This window comes from Lagopus muta, chromosome 2 (assembly GCF_023343835.1).
Source record: "Lagopus muta isolate bLagMut1 chromosome 2, bLagMut1 primary, whole genome shotgun sequence".
Taxonomy (NCBI): Eukaryota; Metazoa; Chordata; class Aves; order Galliformes; family Phasianidae; genus Lagopus; species Lagopus muta.
In genome coordinates this window covers 5013333-5032061 of record NC_064434.1, presented here as the reverse complement: position 1 = coordinate 5032061, position 18729 = coordinate 5013333, and the positions used below count along the sequence as shown (strand labels likewise).

General features: G+C 49.2%; 1 protein-coding gene across 14 annotated transcripts in view; it reads left to right on the top strand.

Moving 5' to 3' along the window:
- EXTL3 (exostosin like glycosyltransferase 3) overlaps positions 1-18729 on the top strand; it is a 131932-nt gene that overhangs the window by 109941 nt on the left and 3262 nt on the right. For 13 of the 14 annotated variants that reach the window (XM_048937328.1, XM_048937338.1, XM_048937336.1 and 10 more), the window contains 3 exons: positions 14239-14366; positions 17275-17419; positions 18230-18358. In XM_048937328.1, coding sequence (XP_048793285.1) covers positions 14239-14366; positions 17275-17419; positions 18230-18358 — 402 coding nt within the window. Of the gene's footprint in view, positions 1-14238; positions 14367-14630; positions 17226-17274; positions 17420-18229; positions 18359-18729 lie in introns of those variants that run through there. The other variant, XM_048937341.1, reaches the window with a different exon arrangement.

Below are 18729 nucleotides of genomic sequence, written 5' to 3'. Positions count from 1 at the left end.
TATTTCTGCTCTGAACAGGTGGAAAGACTGCACTGGGGTTTGAGTGAGATGGTGTGCACACATTCATCTCAGAAGGATTTCCAGCAGCAGGACAAAGAACAAGTCATGAAGGAGAAGACATGGTTCAGGCGTGGGATGGAGACTTCAGCCTCCTCTTTCAGCATCTCCACATTCAAGGTTTCTAACTGACACCCAGGTGATGACAACAGAACCTCACTTGTTGCTGTGCAATTCCCTGGCAGCTTTTTCACCCATGTGAATAAAAGTGAGAGGAAGCAAATGAAGCAAAACACCAAGTAAGCCACACATCCAGCCCACACAAATGGCAGTAAGGTGCACCCAAGAAGATTCAGACCTTGCTGCATTCTGCTCTGGTGCTGATGTGCTGGTTTTGCTGGCTGCAGGGCATATGCATGTGCTTCCTCTTCAGAACTGTAGTGTAGCAGTTTGCCCAGTCCTGATGCTTAATGAAGCCAGTACATGGTTTTAGCAGCTCTTAGATCCTCCGGAGGCAGCTCACTGCCTGTCTTCATGTGGCTCTGAGCAGGACATGGGTTGTGGTAGGGGGCAGAATTCTTATTTCTGGTCTCATTTTAATCCTACAACCCTAAAGCAAAGAGTTGAGTTTGGACAGCCAGAGGTACTTGAAGGGAATTTATTTTAACATACTTAGTATGTATTTCAGAAGGCTACCAGTGCTGCAGGTGTTCAGCAGAGAAAACACAAAGCCCCGAACAGTGAGGTGATTAAACTCTGCAGCAGCTTGTACTCAAAACAGCCACAGATCCTCCAATGCAGCAATTAAATTCTCCATTTCCCATTCAGAAACTTGCCTAAAAGCCCCCCAGGACTGCAGCCTGAGGCAGGGAAGCAATCAGAGCTCCCTTCCCTCTTCGATGCACGCTTTTTCCTCCTTGCATTTCTCATTGTGTCTGGAGGAGATTGGGAAAGAGAGGACTCAGCTCAGAAGGACCCTAAATTTGGTTTTAATCTCAATTTTAAACAAACAAACAAAGAAGATTTGGGCCCCAGCTATGCACTTGCATCCATCTTCAGGTCTGTGTGTCTCTCAAAATGAGCAAAGATGTGTTCTTAGCACTTATGTTCTGTCTTCAGTTCATGAGAAGATCTCTTAATTTTTAAGTTTCCCAGCCCAAGGGAGAGATTTTGGGCTCCGGGGGCTGTGTGCTTAGTGCAGCCACACACATCCCTGCTTGCCAAAGGGCTCTGAGCAACCCCAGAAAAGACAGAAGATGAAAGACTTCATGAGGATGAGTGCTTCATGCATCATTTACAGTAGTGCGTCTGCCACGCACTGCCATTTTCAGGCTGCATTGCCTTTTATTTGTCTTATCCTTTTTTGCTTGTGGCTCAGTGCTGACATTCCCATTCTCATATCCGTCGGTTTGGATGCATAGATGGGAGAAGTGGCAACACCTGAAAGCTTGGGGACTGTCAATAACCTGCATGCAAACTTACCGAACCATCTGGTTTCACTGGAGATTGGGTGTGCTGGAGGCAGAAGACTTGAAGAAGAGTGAGATGAGCTGCTAGGCAAGGTTTTGGTACTGACCTGAAGTTGGGAGTGTTGCCAGGAGGGCGTTTTGGATCAGGGTTACCCAGGTGTGTTGTGGTTTTACTTTGTTTTGAGGTGCTGCAGCAGCTCTGCCTGTGTCCCAGCAATGTTTGATAAACTTTGTTTTGGAAGCCTTCACAGAGGGGTGCTGGCATTGTGCAGGAAACACCAACGAATCCATAGTCTAAAGCTTATTCATCCCACAGTGGTGTATCCATAACCTGTGCTCACGTTGTAAGAACTCATAGCCTGAGTCTCTGACTTCCATTCCTGTGGTCCTTCAGCGATGGAGTCAAGGCTGGAGAAGCCCTGCAGCTGCTCGCTTTCTCCTTTTCCTCAGGGTTAGGAGGTGTTTGCTTGTAGGCATTTATGAGCAATTTGACTGGGTTCACTGCCAAGGCCGGCTACTGTGGCTGTCGGCAGTGACTAATCCTTTCCTTAGAGTTTTGTTGCAGAATAAGCAGCAAGCTTTGATCTCTGCAGCCTGTCCCAGTGGCGTCATGTCCTTTTCTGCTGGCTTGGTGGCCGCCTGGGCAAGCTTATTCAATTTAGCAGCTTGTTTAAGAAGGAATAATCTTGGGAAGAATTCAAATCCAAAAGCATTGATGCCTTGCAGACCTGTTGGGTTGTGCTGGCCCTTGAGTTGCCCCAGTGAATCAGGTGCCATGGGGAAATGCCACCATGTCCTTTTGCTTTGTTGGAGCTTTGCAACAAGGCTGCAAGTATTGTGAAGTGTCTAGAGGGCAAGACGGATGAGGAGCAGCTTTGTTTGGCCCAGAAGAGACTGAGGGGAGGCCTCATGGCAGCCTGCAGCTCCTCATGGCAGCCTCACAAGGAGGAGTGAGGGCAGTGGGCATGGTACAGCTCCTAGGGCAGTGAGCCCAGCCCCAGTGCTGGAGCTCAGGGAACACTGGGACACCTCACTCAGCCGTAGGGTTTGGGTGGTGCTGTGCAGAGCCAGGGCTTGGACTCAGTGATCCCTGTGGGTCCCTTCCTACTGGGGACATGCTGTGGCTCTTGCAAAGCGCGCACTTGCACGGCAGCTGTGTGTTTGCTGGCTGTGTCGGTGCTGCTGCCAGGCGTGTAGCACCACCTGCTGCCTGCCTGAGGAGCCCGGTGAGCCTTCACATCCCCAGGAGTTCGCTGTCTCGCTCTGTACTTTCACCATAACCCAGCAACAAATTGGCTGCTTAGTTTACCTGTGCTGCTAAAACCCAGATGCTTGTCACTCTGGGGCCGAAGCAGGGGTGCAGCGAGGCGTGACTGTGTGCTGATAATGTAACAAGCAGCTCCGGCCTCTCGGGGATTTGCACACTGAATCTTAACTAGGCAGCCTTGCAGTACACCACTGCTACTGCCTCAACTAAGTGCTTAGTTCTCCCGTGTGCCAGGAGCATTTCCATAGACAAAATGGTACAGCAGCCTGCCTTTGGATGCCCTTGGCTTAGGATGCAGCAAATGGGGTCTGTAACCAGGAGAAAGGAGCTGCTGTGGAGCATCAGGAAGGAAAACCAAGGAAGGGAATAATTGCTGAAGACGATTGTGTGTGTAATCAGATGCTTGTTACACGTGAAAGCTTGTAAACGTCTTCAGAGGCCAACCCCACGGTGTTCCAGCCTTCAACCAGGAGATGGTTCCTTATTCCCAGGAAATGGTTCCTTATTCCCAAATTTACCATGGACTGGCAGAGGCACAGCAGCTGCAGTACTGTTCATCTTCTGGACATTGTAGTCCTCTCCCCACAAGAAATCTGACGCTGTTCTCCCTTCTCTGTCTGATGATTGCTTTTTCTTCAGTTTTCTTGCAAGCCAATTCTGTAGTTAGTGATGAAGCATGATGGCTCTCCTTTCTGTGCTGTGAATACTCTTGTGGTGTCACCTCCCAGAAAGCAGCATCTGGCTCCTTCCAGCAGTGCTAGAGGAAGAAGCCCATCTTGTGAAACCATTCAGTAAGCAGAAAGGTGATGGAGGAGCTGAGTTCTGAACCAGGGGCTGCAATTTATTTGCCTGACCGCTGTATCCTGTTTCACTACAGGTCTGTGTTTGCCCAGTGAAAAAAGTTTGACATTGAACATCTAAATTTTGGGTTTCCCAGACTGCCTTGAGTTCAGAGTGTCTGCAGTGCCATCTTTTACTATGGAAGAGACCTTACAGGGAACAAAACAAAAGCATTTTTCTGCAAGTGTAGCAGCTGTAAGCTAGATAACACTGTAAGAATGCTCATTTTCCTCTTATTGTGAATGCAGATGACAAAGTACAGTGGCTTCAAAACTCCGGTGATAATTAAGTTGAATTTATGGGAATTTTAAAAAGGAATTGTTTTTAATTATATCTAATTAATGTGAACTTTGTAATTTCTAACACAAAGAGGTCCTTAATTCCTTACTGTGGGTTGTTGGTGGTTATGGTTGCCTGCATTTACCCCAACCATCTATTTCTAAGTAATGCATTCACAGCCTCTTGATGAAAGCCTTTGTTTCCCCCCTGATTTCCTTTCATGCTTTAATTGAAGTTTAGGAAAGAAGGGATGGTGCTGCTGCCACCCTCTGCTTGTCTGCACAGCAGCGTGTACCTGGAAAATGAGCATCCAGCCCTGTGGATGAGCAAGAGGGGAACCTTCAGAAACCAACACAGGGCTGGAATCCTGTTGGTGACAGCTGGCCCTGCCGCATCAGCGAGACGGCATTTATCTCAGCGATGGCCTGTCTGCTGAAACTTCCTTTCCTCTTTGTTTGACCACCGTCAGGGTGGTCATATCAAATATATATGTGATATCCTGACTCTATTCTCTCACATTTTATGGGTATTTATATGAACTGCAGGAAGGTCTTCTTGAGAGCAGCCCCGTGAAGAAGGACCTGGGGGGTGCTGGTGGATAAGAAGCTGGACATGAGCCAGCAGTGTGTGCCTGCAGCCCAGAAGGCCAGCTGTGTTTTGGGCTGCATTAAAAAGGGGTGGCCAGCAGGGATAGGAGGTGATCGTCCCCCTCTACTCGGCTCTCGTGGGGCCCCATCTGCAGCACTGCGTCCAGGCCTGGGGCCCCCAGTACAGGAAGGATGTGGAGCTCATGGAGCGGGTCCAGAGGAGGCACTGAGATGAGCAGAGGGCTGGAGCAGCTCTCCTGTGAGGAAAGGTTGAGGGAACTGGGCTTGTTTAGCTTGGAGAAGAGAAGGATCCAGGGAGACCTCATGGTGTCCTTCCAGTACTTGAAAGGAGCGTAGAAACAGGAGGGGGAATGGCTGTTTGTGAGGGTGGATGGTGATAGGACAAGGGGAATGGTTTTAAACTGAGACAGGGCAGGTTTAGGTTGGATCTTAGGAGGAAGTTTTTCCCCCAGAGGGTGGTGAGGCACTGGCACAGGTTGCCCAAGGAGGCTGTGGATGCCCCATCCCTGCAGGCATTCAAGGCCAGGCTGGATGTGGCTCTGGGCAGCCTGGGCTGCTGGCTGGTGACCTGCACACAGCAGGGGTTGGAACTGGATGAGCATTGTGGGCCTTTGCAACCCAGGCCATTCTATGATTGTATGATATTTGAGTTGATGGAAATTGCTTTTGTCCATGATCTGTGCTCATTCCAGAGAAAAATGAGAGATAAAAATGCTGATGAAGGAATCACAGTATGGATTTGCTGGTTCTTTTCTTCTGGCATTATACAGAAGAGCTCTCATCTCTGGGGAATGGATTTGAGGACACTTGCTGGCAGAAAGCTGTCTTTATCTCATCCACAGCCATCAGATCTTTCTCAGTGAGATCTCAACTTTATAATCTCCACAGAAAACTTCTCATCCTCAGCATACCTGGAAGCCAGAAGTGGAGGTGCGTGACTGAGCGCTCTTCATGCTCCTTGCTCCCAGCAACATAAGCATTCATACATCCTCTGTCCTCCCCTCACTAAAAATAACCTACCTGCTACTTGATGGCATCGTGGCTTTGCTTATATACCAAGTTTATATACCAGTGTTTTAATAACTGCTCTCTAAGTTGTGAGTACTGTGTCCACATTCCTTCCTCCATTAATTGAGATATAATGTTCACTTTGAGGCCCCAGATGTGAATGTCTATATTAGAAGCCTTCAAGGATGGGACACATCCACTTCTAAATGCTGAATGGCGTTGTCAGGCATCATTAAACATCATTTATTCAAGCTGGCAAGACATACAGATTTCACCAAATCAAAAAATAATTGCACTTGCTCTTCTGGGCCTTTTTTTTTTTATAATATACTGTTTTAATGGAAATCCTGCTTGATAGATAGCTCATAGAAAGAGAAGGAACCTGCTGAAGAAGAATCTGCACAACACTGAGGATTTGCACTGAAGAAAGTTAATTAAAGCAGCTGAGCTATCAGCTGAAGAGCAGAGTGTGGAAAGATAAGCGCTGCCTCACTTGGTGAAGAGAAAAAAGATATTTCCAGTAATCCTCCTTTGGGTTTCCAGCACTTTCTTCTTCCACTGGAGACGCTCTGACTGTTGTGTATTTCTGTATCCTTACAATGGCTGTTTCTGTGTTTCCTTCCCTTCAGTGCTGGTGACCTGGTGCTGCATGGCAGCTGTGGCTTGGCAGGAAGAGGATCCCTCAAGGGTGCTCCAGCCCACCATGCTGATTTTTCACAAGCTCTCTGTCTTGCAGATGAAGTGTGACAGCCTCTCTCAAACCCAGCCCTGAGCTCTCAAGCCATTTGCTGCCAAACTTCTCAGTGCAGGCCAAGGGACAAGCAATGTCTCTTGTCCGTTCCAAGAGTGCAGGAGTAGGTGAGCAAGCTAGCAGAGTTTCCTTAAGAGTGAGGAACTGAGAGAGATCTGGACTTCCATACTTATGAAGTTTTGAGTTTGGCTTGTTGTGTGTTTTTCTTTGGCTCTCGTATGGATCTTCCAAAGAAGAAAGCATACTGAGATTGTACTCTTACCTGGCCCAGCACATCTCCTGGCACACCTGTGATGTGATGCAGCTGGGAGTGCAGGGCTGGAGCATGGAATACTTTTACCAAAGTCAGGTCAGGCTTTCCTGGTTGGTTCCTTTGCGAGCTGGTTGGCTTTTCTTCTTCATCTGCATTTCAGTGTTCCAGTGGTTGGTTCAGGGTAGCTGCTGTGGTCTCTCTCCTGGCTGTTCTAACACTTCTGCTCCAAATTTTGTGTTTCTGCTCTAGAAACAAATGAGTGCAAACAATGTGCAGCAGCTCTGACTGCTGGTAACACCCCTGCCTCATGCATGGCTGTGCTGCACAGCTCAGTGCCAGGGTCCCTGTGATCCCCAAAATGTCTGGGAGTCAGTTGTTTCTTCGCTTAATTGGTGCTGTGCTGCCAGGCATTTGGTGAGCTTTGTGAATTTTCATTGCTCAGAGCCTGAAAGGGCAGTATTCCCATTATATAGGACTGACCTTTGAAAATCCTCTTAATAACTTATTTCCACCCAGAGATCTTTGAGTTGTTATCAAATGTCCGTTGATCACAGCTGCCCTGTGAGATTAGGAAAAGATAGATGGTGCTGGCTTATTGAAACACAGCTTGGTTTGGTGCACTGTATCATTACAGGATTTTCCAAGCGAGTGCAAGTTGCTGATGTTTGCCTTGCTTAGAAGAGCGCTGGTGAAGAAACCACTCACCTGCATGTGGGAACTTCACACCTTCAGATATTGTTGATTTAAGTGTAAAAACTTGGGATGATCAGTTTGGAAACCCAGCGAGGCAGTGCTTCCCTGCTGCCATGGCTTCATCTCAGCGCAGGGCAGTGATCTGTTAACCTGCATTCCCACAAGTGCCCATGGCAGTCAGGTGTGGAGCTTTGCTGTCCTGTGCCCCACAGTTCTTAATGTGGAATACAGATCAGAGCTTCAGAAAGCTGAGAAAGAAGCAAGGTGAAACCAGGGGAGAATACTTATGAGGTAGCTGAAAGCCCTGATCACAAGTGACAGTGAGACAGAGAGCTTCACATCTCCGTACCCTTCCAGTGAGGCTCTCGTACCTTTGGAGATGAGTTTGTAAATAGCCTCTAAATCCTTTTCATTCCAATTTTGAAAGCTCCTCCAAAGGAGAGGCAGCAGAGCATTGGTGCCTGGAGCCTGGCTGGGTGTGGGGCACAGAGGGAGTGCGACTGCTTCGGGGTGTAGAAGAAAGCAGTGAGGCTGGAGCAGCAGGATAATTAATACATGAGAAAGGGGATAACGGTCACTTTGAAATCCATCTTTACAAGAGAAGATTAAAGGGAAGAAAAAGAAAAAAAAAGATGAAGACTACTGAAGAAGAATCCCATTGCTGAGCATCTCTGCAGAGCTGGGGTCTGGTGTGAATGCCTCTGAATCGAGCAGCAGAGCAGGTGAATGCACGGAGGTCAGTGGGAGCCGGTGTGGAGGAGCAGCTGCTTTGTTCTGCTGCACTGGAGAGAAGCTGTTGCAAACTGCATCCCAAAGTTCGTTAAACATCAGTTATCCTAAAGGCAATCACAACAGCATCTATTTCTTTACAAAATGCCAGGCTGCTGAGATCTTACGGTGTTTGGCAGCGTTGCTGGAAGGGGCTTTAACACCATATTTACACATTGCAAAGCTGCAATTTCCCCTGGAATTACAACCAGCTGGGGGCTGGCAGATGCACCCACAGTTCTGGGGGATGTCCTCAAGCCTTTCCTTGTGACAGGAATGGCACACTTGCATTCCATCCTCTGCCTGTGCCCCACAGCCTGTCCGTGTGCAGGGGTGAGCATAACTTGCAGAGCATAGCATGGATTTCTTTCTCATTAAGTGAAGAATTGCTGGCTGAGCTCCAGGCTTAGATCTGGGCTTTTCAGAGTGGTTTTGGCTGTGGAAAGCAGGATGCTGGCCAGTAGAAATGAGGTGAATTTCTGTTCTCTGCAAAGTAGGAGCGTGTTCTCATGGAGGGAGTTGAGCTCAGAAGGAGGAGATGGTTCTGCACGGGGAGGACAGTGCTGGCAGGCAGGGAGGTGTGGTGCTGTGCCTTCAGGAGGCAGAGCACGGTCTTCACTAAGCACCATCGTGGCTGTCCCTGGTAAGGGCAGTCAGGTGGATCTGAGCTCTGTGCTGTAGCCAGGGCTATTTGCAGCATGCTGTATCTCCCTCCGCCATCCCAAACCTCTTGGTTTCTGTGGCTGGTCAGTGCAAACCTGTTGTGATGGCTGCACTCGCAAAAAATTGCTCAGCTTTGCAAATGCAGAGAAGCAAATGCCAGTCTGATCTGTCATGTTGGCTGCATCAGGGGCAGGGGATGGAGCCAGCCCTGGTAAATAGCTCAGATGTATCCTGCTTTTGTGGTTACAAATCCTTGCGCACACACAACACCCATGATAAGGAAGCCCTTTCTGCTTTGTAAATCACCTTCTGACTCAGAATTTGTGACTCGGTCCAACCAGTGGCCAGCAGGTCTGAAGGGCTGAGCTGGACACGTTGCTTTACTGGGCTATCTGGATTTTGTCCAACTTAGGAACTGAAAATACGTGTCCTGATTACAGAATGATCTCAGGTAAGGACAGAGGGGTTCCAGCTACTGCTTGTTGTTCCCTCCCTGCTGGAGTTTGGATCTCCCAAAGTCCACTGATAGAGTTCTCTCTATCAGGCGTAATGTGACTGATTTTAATTGCTTTCCCTACCTTGTCAGCCAGCAGGACCAAGCAGCACTGCTTATCCACAGCTTGGGAGATGCTTTGGTCCTTTTTCTTTGCAGTGAGTTTCTGACCTTGCCAACTCCCTATGGCTCCTGCGTGTCCAGGGAGAGGTGGAGTCACCACCCATGGAGGAGTTGAGGAATCATGTAGATGTGGTACTGAGGGACTTGGTTAGTGGGGAATTACGGCGGGTGGTTGCACTGGATGACCTTGCAGGTCTTTTCCAACCTTGGTCATTCTGTGATTCCCTGGAGGTGTTCAAAGTTGTGTCCTTGGGTCTGTGTCCCCAGATGGCACCATCAGGACAAAGTGCACTTTGTGGAGGTTTGCTGTGGCCCTTGGAGCAGCAGGAAGGCAGAGGGCCTGATGCTGAGCTAGGGCCCTCCTTCCTGCAAACCAGTGACTTGCTTCTCTGGGTCCTACTAGGAACTGCAGGAGATGGTGCCAAGAAAGAGGGATAGATAGCACTGTGCTGCATTGTCCCCAGAGGCTGTGCTGGCAGCCTCTGTTTTCCTTCCAAGTATAGATTGAGGTCAAGTCTTTGGGCAGAGGAGGGAGATGCTTTGGGCTCCAGTGTCTTCAGCACCATGATTTTCAACCATGCAGCATGTGGGAGCTTGTGGTGTCCTCAGCCTGCCTCTGGCTATGTTGATATTTTTCCCCAGTTGAATTGGCCCAGATTTGGGAATAAGGAAGAGAATCCTTTTTCTGCAAGCTTCTTCTTTGTCTCCCCAAATTATTGCATCCCCTCTAAGGCCATTCTTTTGTGAGTTGTTTTTCTGTGGGCTTTTTTTTTCTGATGAAGGCCTGACATGAGCAATGAGCTTCCCAGTTCTGTGCTGAGTTTGCTCTTTGCCCAGAAATCAGTCCAGTTGTCGAGCTGTCGGAATTTCTCCAGCGCCATCAACATTCTTCATGTTTTCATTGTCAAATTATACGTGACACTTAATTTAAAGCTTAAGCATAAAGCCTCAATAGCAGGGAGATTGCTAGAAGATATTGATTTTACTGCATGCTTGTATTTACATATAAAACCGATGCAAAATCTTGCTGTTGGTCAGGGCATTATTTCTGGGCAGGCCATCGATTTATGCTTTATTTTAATTCTAATGTTTCTACGATCTGTTTGGCCAACATGACTGTGAACAACACCAAGAGCAAATGGGTGTAATGAACAGCTTTGCACTGAATTTTGGGGTTTCGTGCTCTTTGAGCCAAAGCAAACTTGTGGAACCCAATCACCTTGATTTGCTGAAAGGAGAAGACATTTCCAACACAGTGAGGAGTGTTTCATGTCTTGCAGTTTGTTTTAAAAGTGTACAAACTTTGAGGGGATTCAGGACTTGGAGCTGAGGATGATGGTAATCTTTTCGTACAGTGCTGCACCTGGTAATTTTGCTGGTGGCAAAGGGGGTTTAACAAAACACTCCCAAGGAAAAGCCAAAAATAACCAAAATATGGGGACAGGTTTGAGTCTGGAGGGGCTGGGGTTTGCATGCAGGTCCTGGCTTTGGTGCTGTGTTTGATCAGTGCATCACGCTTTGCCAACAGAGCACCTTCTGTTGGGTTTTCACTCAGCTCACAGCTGTTAGAAATAAGATTTGTGTCAGAAGCTGCCATTAACATGATGGAGGGGCAGGAGAAACAGCCCTGAGTGAGAAATGGAGAGCTCAGCCTGTTTCAAAGAGAGCCAGCAGAGAGGATGGTTAATGGAGGTGACTTGGAAAGCCCTTAACTTTAAAGCCACCAACCCCACCAGCCACCTACCATTAGTTCTTCATAAAGCATTTGCAGACCAACTGGTGCCATGATGTCTGATCCCAAAGCTGTGCCTCGTTCTCTGAGCAGGTTCATGGTGAGCCTTGTGATGAGAATCTCCCAGAGACAAGTACAGAATCAGAGAATCATAGAACTGCTCAGGTTAAAAAAGACCTTAAGGATCATTGAGTCCAACCACGACCTAACCATGCTACCCTACCCTATCTCTAGCAACCCTCCGCTAAATCGCATCCCTGAGCACCACATCCACACGGATTTTAAACACATCCAGGGATGGTGACTCAACCACCTCCCTGGGCAGCCCATTGCAGTGCTTCACAACCCTTTCTGTAAAGAAGTGTTTCCTGATATCCAACCTAAACTTACCCTGGCACAACTTGAGGCCATTCCCCTCGTCCTGTCACCTGTCACCAGTGAGAAGAGACCAGCCCTGCTCTCTCTCAGCCATAAGCAGAGCTCACATGGGATGTGCAGGTGCCTCCTGTGGCCTGCAGATCCCAGAGATCAGAGCATCTCTTGTGTGCATGTAGAGGTGCATGGCATCCCTGCATCTGGGCTGTGTCTTTAACTTTGTGATAAAGTCATGGAAAAATTGCTAAATCTCACTTAATGCTGTATGAAGGAGAGAGTTGAACTTCCTTTACACTTGGCTGATGTAATAACCCTTCCTTTTTCACCCAGTCTAGTAAGCTACAGAGTGCATTTGTGTCCATAAAGTCCATTTCATGCCTGACGAATCTGCTGTTTTCTGAGCCCCATTGAAATATAAAACCTTGAGAGGAGATACGAATGGTTCAAGTCCTTGATTCAAAGACTCTCCCCATTGCCCCTAACCTGTTTCTACAAGATTAGCTGCTTGCATTAAAGAAGTTACAGACAGATTCACTTCTGTCTTTCTCAAGAATTACATTTCCTTTCTAATGATGTGATGCCCCTATTTCTGTGGCTCAGGAGCAGGGTGTGCATCCCAATTCTGCCTGGGGAGCAGCAGCAGGCTCTGCACTGAGCGCCTGGGGATGGGAGGGAGGGTGATGATGATGAGGATGATGAAGATCCCTGGAGTCTCAGGCATCTTCTTCATCATCATCATCATCTCTCAGTTACCTGCCTGCAGGTCCCCGGCTGCTTCCCTGGAGCAGCTGCCCAGGGGTGAGAGGAGGACTTTACAACTGAATAGAAGTTGGATGGCACTCAGCTGCATCCTAAAAATGCTGTAAGACAGGACAGGTGCTCTGAAAAGAAGCCATCAAAGGCAGCTTTACATTGTTTCTAACTTCTGCTTGTGCTAATGTGATGATTTGAACGTGCTCATTGTGTCCTAGAAGCACTTGGCTTCTCTGTAGCTTGTGTCTCTTTAGGGAAGAGTTTCATGCTGATGCTCTGATCTTTCTCTCCCCTCTGGGGTCCCTACTTCAGGTGGTTCAGGATGGATCTGCTTCACTTTCTCACTTGCATCATGGTCAGCGAGTTACAGGAAAACAAGAAATCAGTCAATAAGGCTTCCCAGGTGTTCCCTGGATCCATCAGTTTACAAGCTGCTTTAATCTTAAATGCTCCCTGTTGAAAGGCAGCACCTTGTTTAGCAGGAGCACACCTATTTTCTGTGCAGAGCACTAAGCAGGCGCTGATTGTGCAGATATGCAGAGCTTCCCGAAATGCACCCGTGGCAGCTGGGGCCACTTTTACTTCCTGTCCAGATCTTTGCAGCCCAAGAAGATGCAATGTCTGGGGTGAAAAACAGAGGTCATAGGACTTCTCAGCTGAGCTTTGCATCTTTACCTCTCCCTTGAGAGTGAATGGCAGCCAGAGCGCAGGTCTGGTCCTGTGGTTGTGGCTGCTCACAGAGAGCTCAAAGGTGGCCTGGGCACAGAATCCAGGAGATGCTGCTGGCAAAACTCCTGTGCTGCCCAGCCCCAGTTCTTTGTCTGTGTATCTTCGGCTGGCTGGGTGTGATCTGCGGGCAAAACCTTGCCTGGAAAGCATTAAATCACTTTGCAATGGACTGGGTCCAGCTTCTGCTAATCCTAATGAGTCAGCCACCCACAGGTTTCAGTGAGATCAGGCTTGTTGAGGAAATCTCATTGTAACAGCAGACACAGCGCCTTGTGTGCTCTTAAACAGAAGGATAAATGGTGCATCAGTGCTGGCCTTACTACATTTCCAAACCTACTAGAGGGCAAGGACAACAAAAGTGGTCGTTCAGGAATTGTTGGTCACAGACTTCAGCAGGAGGAGCTTCCAGCAGTGCTGTGACACCCAGGCAGGACTGAGACCCACATTGTCACCGTGCTGCAGAGTGATGGCCAAGCCTGAACGTGGGCTGCAGTTTGCTGGAGGGGCCCCTGCCCATGTCAGCAGGCATGAAAGTGCTCCAGACCTCCTGGATTTTGGATTCCTGCCTCTCCTAAATTGCTCTCCCATGTGCCTCCTCATTGCTGTTCCCACCCTGATCCACTGTGGCTCGGAGCTGTGGAATTTGTCACCTCCCTACAATAGTATCCGTGCTTTTGATGGCTCTTCCATGGGATGTTTTAATGCATTCTTGTCAAACGTTCCATTTTTTTGTCCCCCAGTAGCTACTGACAGATGAAAGCACTAACACTGGCTTTACATGGGAATTTAATGGTACCAGCTGTCATGCAGATCCCCAATACAAATATTTTCTGCTGTTAATGGTTTCAGCGCGAGCTTTTTTATGTGATCAAATGTAATCTTATTTAATGGCGTTTTATTGCCGTGACGCCTGATTCTTTTCACCAGGCTGGACTTTATTTTTAAAGCAAGAGTTGATTGTTCAGCAGAGAGACAGAGAAACAGGACCGAGCGGGGCGGGAAGCTGGGCTGAGATGTGCTCAGAGGGAGGTACTGCAAATGGCTCACATCCGAGAGACAAAGCAGGGATACTTGGTGGAACAGCTCCGTTTGGAGTGAGCTGGAGCAGTGCTACCAGGGCTGCTGTGCTGGCGGCTGCCATGTTTCCCCTCTGGCTGTCGCATGGCTGTGCAGAGCCACGTCACAAAGGCAGCACTTGCAGCTGGTACCTGGTGTGAGGCTGCTGGCAGGTCTGAGAGGCAGGCAGCAGGTAGAAGGCTGGAGCGAGCCGGAGCCTTTGCTTAGAAACCGTTTATCTGTCACAGGGGCTGTGAAGCAGTGCCAAAACACAACGGCCAGAATGCGACGGCCAAAGGACTGCAGCTGGAGCGTGTCACCTGCCCCTAAATCTCCCTGTCACCTTACAGACACCATGACTGCAGTGTTGTTTGTCTGTAGGTTGTCCGCACAGAGAAGAACAGCCTGAACAACCGCTTCCTGCCCTGGGATGAGATCGAGACAGAAGCCATCCTGTCCATCGACGACGACGCTCACCTTCGCCACGACGAGATCATGTTTGGGTTCCGGTGAGTGGCACAGGGTGCAGCTTTTCTGTGCAGTGTGGCCATCGTGGTTAAAATGAGGGCCTGACCAAGGATGAGCGCATCCCTTCCGATGGCTTCATGGTGCAGGAATAGCGTGTGTTAATGAATTGTTTAATTCACTACATGTTAATGAGTTGCAGGCAGGTGGGCTGATTCCAGGTTGTCCAGGCAACCTGATTCTCACGTCTTAACCTCAGCTCTTTGGCTTTTGCGATTCTGACAGCGTTCCCTTCGTGTTGTTGGCAGTGCATGCTTTCCTTGCCTGTTGAGGAAGAAAACTGGAAAACGAACGCAAGGCTTTCGCACTCCATGCTTTGTGTGCCATCAGCGAGGCCACGACATTCACTGCAGGGATTCATTGCTCGTGTGCTCACAGCGGGCTGTCATCCCTCCTCTGAGATCTGTGCGGCACTGGGATGTGACAGCTGTTTTAGCATCGCTCTCTCCAGAGCATGGAGAAAAGAGATGTTGCACAGAGTGCTGGTTGCTCTCGTTCCTACTCTTCTGCTTCAACACCTGCATTTTCCTTCGACGTTGCCCTGGCACACAGCTCCCTGTTGATGAGCCCAGGGAAGAAAATGGTTCCATAGGAGGTTTCCCCAGGCTGCTGCTGCTCACCCTTGCTTGGCTGCAGCTTGTCAGCCTGGTGTGGGGCTGACTGCAAATCCAAGGGCTCCTGACGGCTGTCAGGGGGTGGAGGCAGGCAGCAGCTCTCCTCTCCCTCCCACATGGGTTGGCTCTTGCTTCAGAGGAAGACAGAAAGGCACAAAATGCCTGGAAAGCACTCTCTCTGAGGGGTGAGAAATGTGGTGTTAAGTGATTACAGCAGGCATTGGGACTCCTGGCTCCCTTCCTTGCCCCACTGTGGGCTCTTTATCTGGACTTGGCCATTTTCTGCATTGGTCTCCATTTGCCTTTACCCATCTGCAGTGCCAGGCTGAGGCTGCACTGATCAGGCCCAGAGCACCTTGCATGGAGATTGTTTGCTGGGAGCAAACCTTACCAAGGAGTGCAACCAAAATGCTCTGCTGGAGGAACTCTGGGTTTTGCTGCTGAGCTGGGAAAGAAATGTCACATTCATGTGGATGTGGGAGAAGTGAAAGGGGGTGAGTGGTTTCTGCTGCAGCTTTTCAAAACAGTCATATTGGATCGATAGAATCCCTCAGCACACAAATGCTTGCTGGGAGGATGGTGGCAGGGAAGCTGCGGGCAGTGTTAATTGCTCAGTCTTCATTACCAGGTTGTATTGGAGTTTCCTTAATTTGACTGAGGATGTAACAACAAACCAGTCTTTGCTGTTTGCTGTGTTAAGTAGCCTAATGAAGGCCCAGAGCCCTCAGGAACTTTGTTTTGTCAGCAGCCCACAGTTGCCCCGCAGCCATTGCTTGTGAAGCTCAGCAGGAAAGAACCTAGGGAGGAGGAAGCAGGAGCTCCATGTGTGCTAGGAAAATAGGAGAAGGGCACCTGCTGCCTGATGGAGTGTCTGGGGAAAGGGGAAAACCCTTCAGGCTCCCACCTGGGGCTCGTTCCTCTTAGCCACTGAGTCACTGAGGTCAGATCAGAGCATCCGAAGGAAGCCATCAGCCCGATGTGGAAGATGCATTTAGTTCCCAGGTTAGACATTTAGCACTGATGTTTTTCTTAATTACTCCTGACAGCATTGCAGCTATCCTGTGGGATTTCTCTGGAGGAGAGTGAGCTTCAGATGAGAGCAGAATGTTAAACGAGCCCACACTCTCACATGTGAACCCCAGAATTAATTCCCTGTGCAACAACTGTGAGCGTGTGTAGGGGTGAAGGATGCTGGGGAGGCTGCTGGGTGCAGGTTGGGATGGAAGTGGGCAGGTAACCACTGCATGTCTGTAAGTAGGGACAGGTAGTGGAGCTTGGTGCCTTCCATCTTGGAGACCCCATCTTGAGCATCTCTGCAGCTTTCCTAAAGGGAGCTTTGATTGTCCTTGCTGTATGGAGGAAGAAACAGAGCTGCTGGGAGATACCACGTCCCAGGGAGCTTGGGAAGAGGCTGGATTACCCCAGGCTGCTGTGGGGTATAGAAGAAATAGGAGCAGCACTGGTGCATGTGTCTTGCAGTGATGTGCCTGCACATGCTGTGTGAAGCTGGCAGCAGTTTCCATCACACTGGCTTTCCCAGCCTCTTTCTCTGCCTTTTCACCTGAGATCATAGCTTTCCATGCTCTGTGTAATTCAGAAATGAATGATGGGCTATCAGCCTCTATTCTTAGTTTTCTTTTAAACTTGCAGCACAACCCTTTTAGTTAGAAAAAGCGACTCGAAGGCGCCTCTGGAAGAGAACCAACATGAGAAACCCAGCTGTGCTGCTCTGCACTCGCAGCTGTGTGTGGCAGAGCTGAGCACAGGATGCTCTGCTTCACACTCAACATTTAGAACAAGATAAGCTCAACAAATTCTGTATTCCTGTCAAAGCCACGATTTCTGCATTTCTGTAGCCCCTTCCTGCAGTACAGTATGGCACAACTCCATGAGATCAGGGAGGGATCCATGAGTCACTTGGTTGCTCCTTGTGATGGTGCTGGGGCAGTGGGTGAACTTGCACTGCAGTCTATGTACACAGGCACCTTTTCATGTGATGTTTTCATGCTTTTGTAAAAAAAAAAATAAAATAAATGAACTTTAAAGCAAAGTAATCACACGTTTTCACAATGATTGTAATTCTTGTCCAAGCAACCAGCCATCGCCAAGCTTAAATGCACGCATTTCCATCACGTGCAGCCCTTCCTTGGGAGCTGCTCTGTTGGTATTGAGGGCACAGTCCTGCCCTGAGCTCCTGGCTCAGCTGGAGCTGTGCTCGCCTCCAGAGGTGCTGCCCAGGTTGGTGTCTGATGGAAAACCTCGGTGTTTCTGTTTGCAGGGTCTGGAGGGAGGCGAGGGACCGCATCGTTGGCTTCCCGGGGCGCTACCACGCGTGGGACATCCCCCATCAGTCCTGGCTCTACAACTCCAACTACTCTTGTGAGCTCTCGATGGTGCTCACTGGTGCTGCCTTCTTCCATAAGGTGAGATATCATAGAATCACAGAATATCCCAAGTTGGAAGGAAGCTGTAAGGATCATCAAGTCCACAGTTGCTCTTCCACGGTCAGCCTGGTGCTTTCCCTTCCTTCCCAGACTAACTGGAGTTCATGTGGTTGTGGGGCTTTTATTTTCAAAGAAGAAACTCTGCAGCACACTGCTCCTTTTCCCCAGCTCCTTCCAAACAGAAACACTAACAAACATATCCAGTGCCCAGAGGCACATCACAGGCAACACACAGATTCTGCAAGCTAGGAACACCCAGATGCTCCCTCGTTTGCAATCACAGGGATGGGCTGATGGTTGGGTTGGATGTTCTTAGTGGTCTTTCCAACCTTAATGTGTCTATGAATGGGAGGTGTGATTCAGATTCCCTGTGTCATATTTACAGCTGAGTCTCCCAGAGCTCTTGTGTGGGAGTTGATAACCTTTCTGTAGCGCCTTTAATCTTACAGAGTCCAAGCACTGCAAATTGCACTTTCAGGGGAAGTCATGGTTTTCTGTAGCTGCCTGGTGTGCAGAGCTTGTGGGTGGTTTGTGCTGGGAGGGAGCAGTGCAGAATGCAGCTCTGTGGCACGTGTTCTGTCTATGGGAGAACCGACAGGTGGCAAGTGGGCCTTAAAAACCAACAGGCTCTTTTCCTACAGGGGTTGTCCTGAGCTGTCTTAGCAAGGTGGGAAGGTTATCCACAGCAAGTGCTGTGCAGCAACAAAGACAGCAGGAGCTGAGGGGGCTGGGGCAGCACTCGCTGCCTGGAGCCCCTTGAGCATTGTTAGAACTTTTTTTCCTCACCAGTACTACGCCTACCTGTACTCCTACGTGATGCCGCAGGCCATCCGCGACATGGTGGATGAGTACATCAACTGCGAGGACATCGCCATGAACTTCCTGGTGTCACACCTCACAAGGAAACCTCCCATCAAGGTAAGGCACCAGGCAGGGCTTGGGTGATTTGATGGATGTCTGAAACGTGCAGCGCCGTGTGGAGTGCGGCTTGGAGGCTGCTTGACTTGGGGAAATGCAGCTGCTGCCCTCCCTCACCGTGCTCTGACTGCAGTGCTTCTCCAAATGGCTGTGCTGTGAGCTGACCTGCTGGGAGCTGCTAATGTGTCCCCAAGGAGGTGCAGTGTGTGCTCAAAAAGGTGTGAAAGCTCAGCACGGCTCTTAGAAGCAGCCACTGTGACAAGCAGGATGAGGAGGGGTTCGATTCACGCTGGCTTACAGCAGAGGGTTTCTGGGTGAGCAGAGGCCCTGCAGGGCAGCTGAGTCCTGAAAGCCACATGTCCTACTTTGGT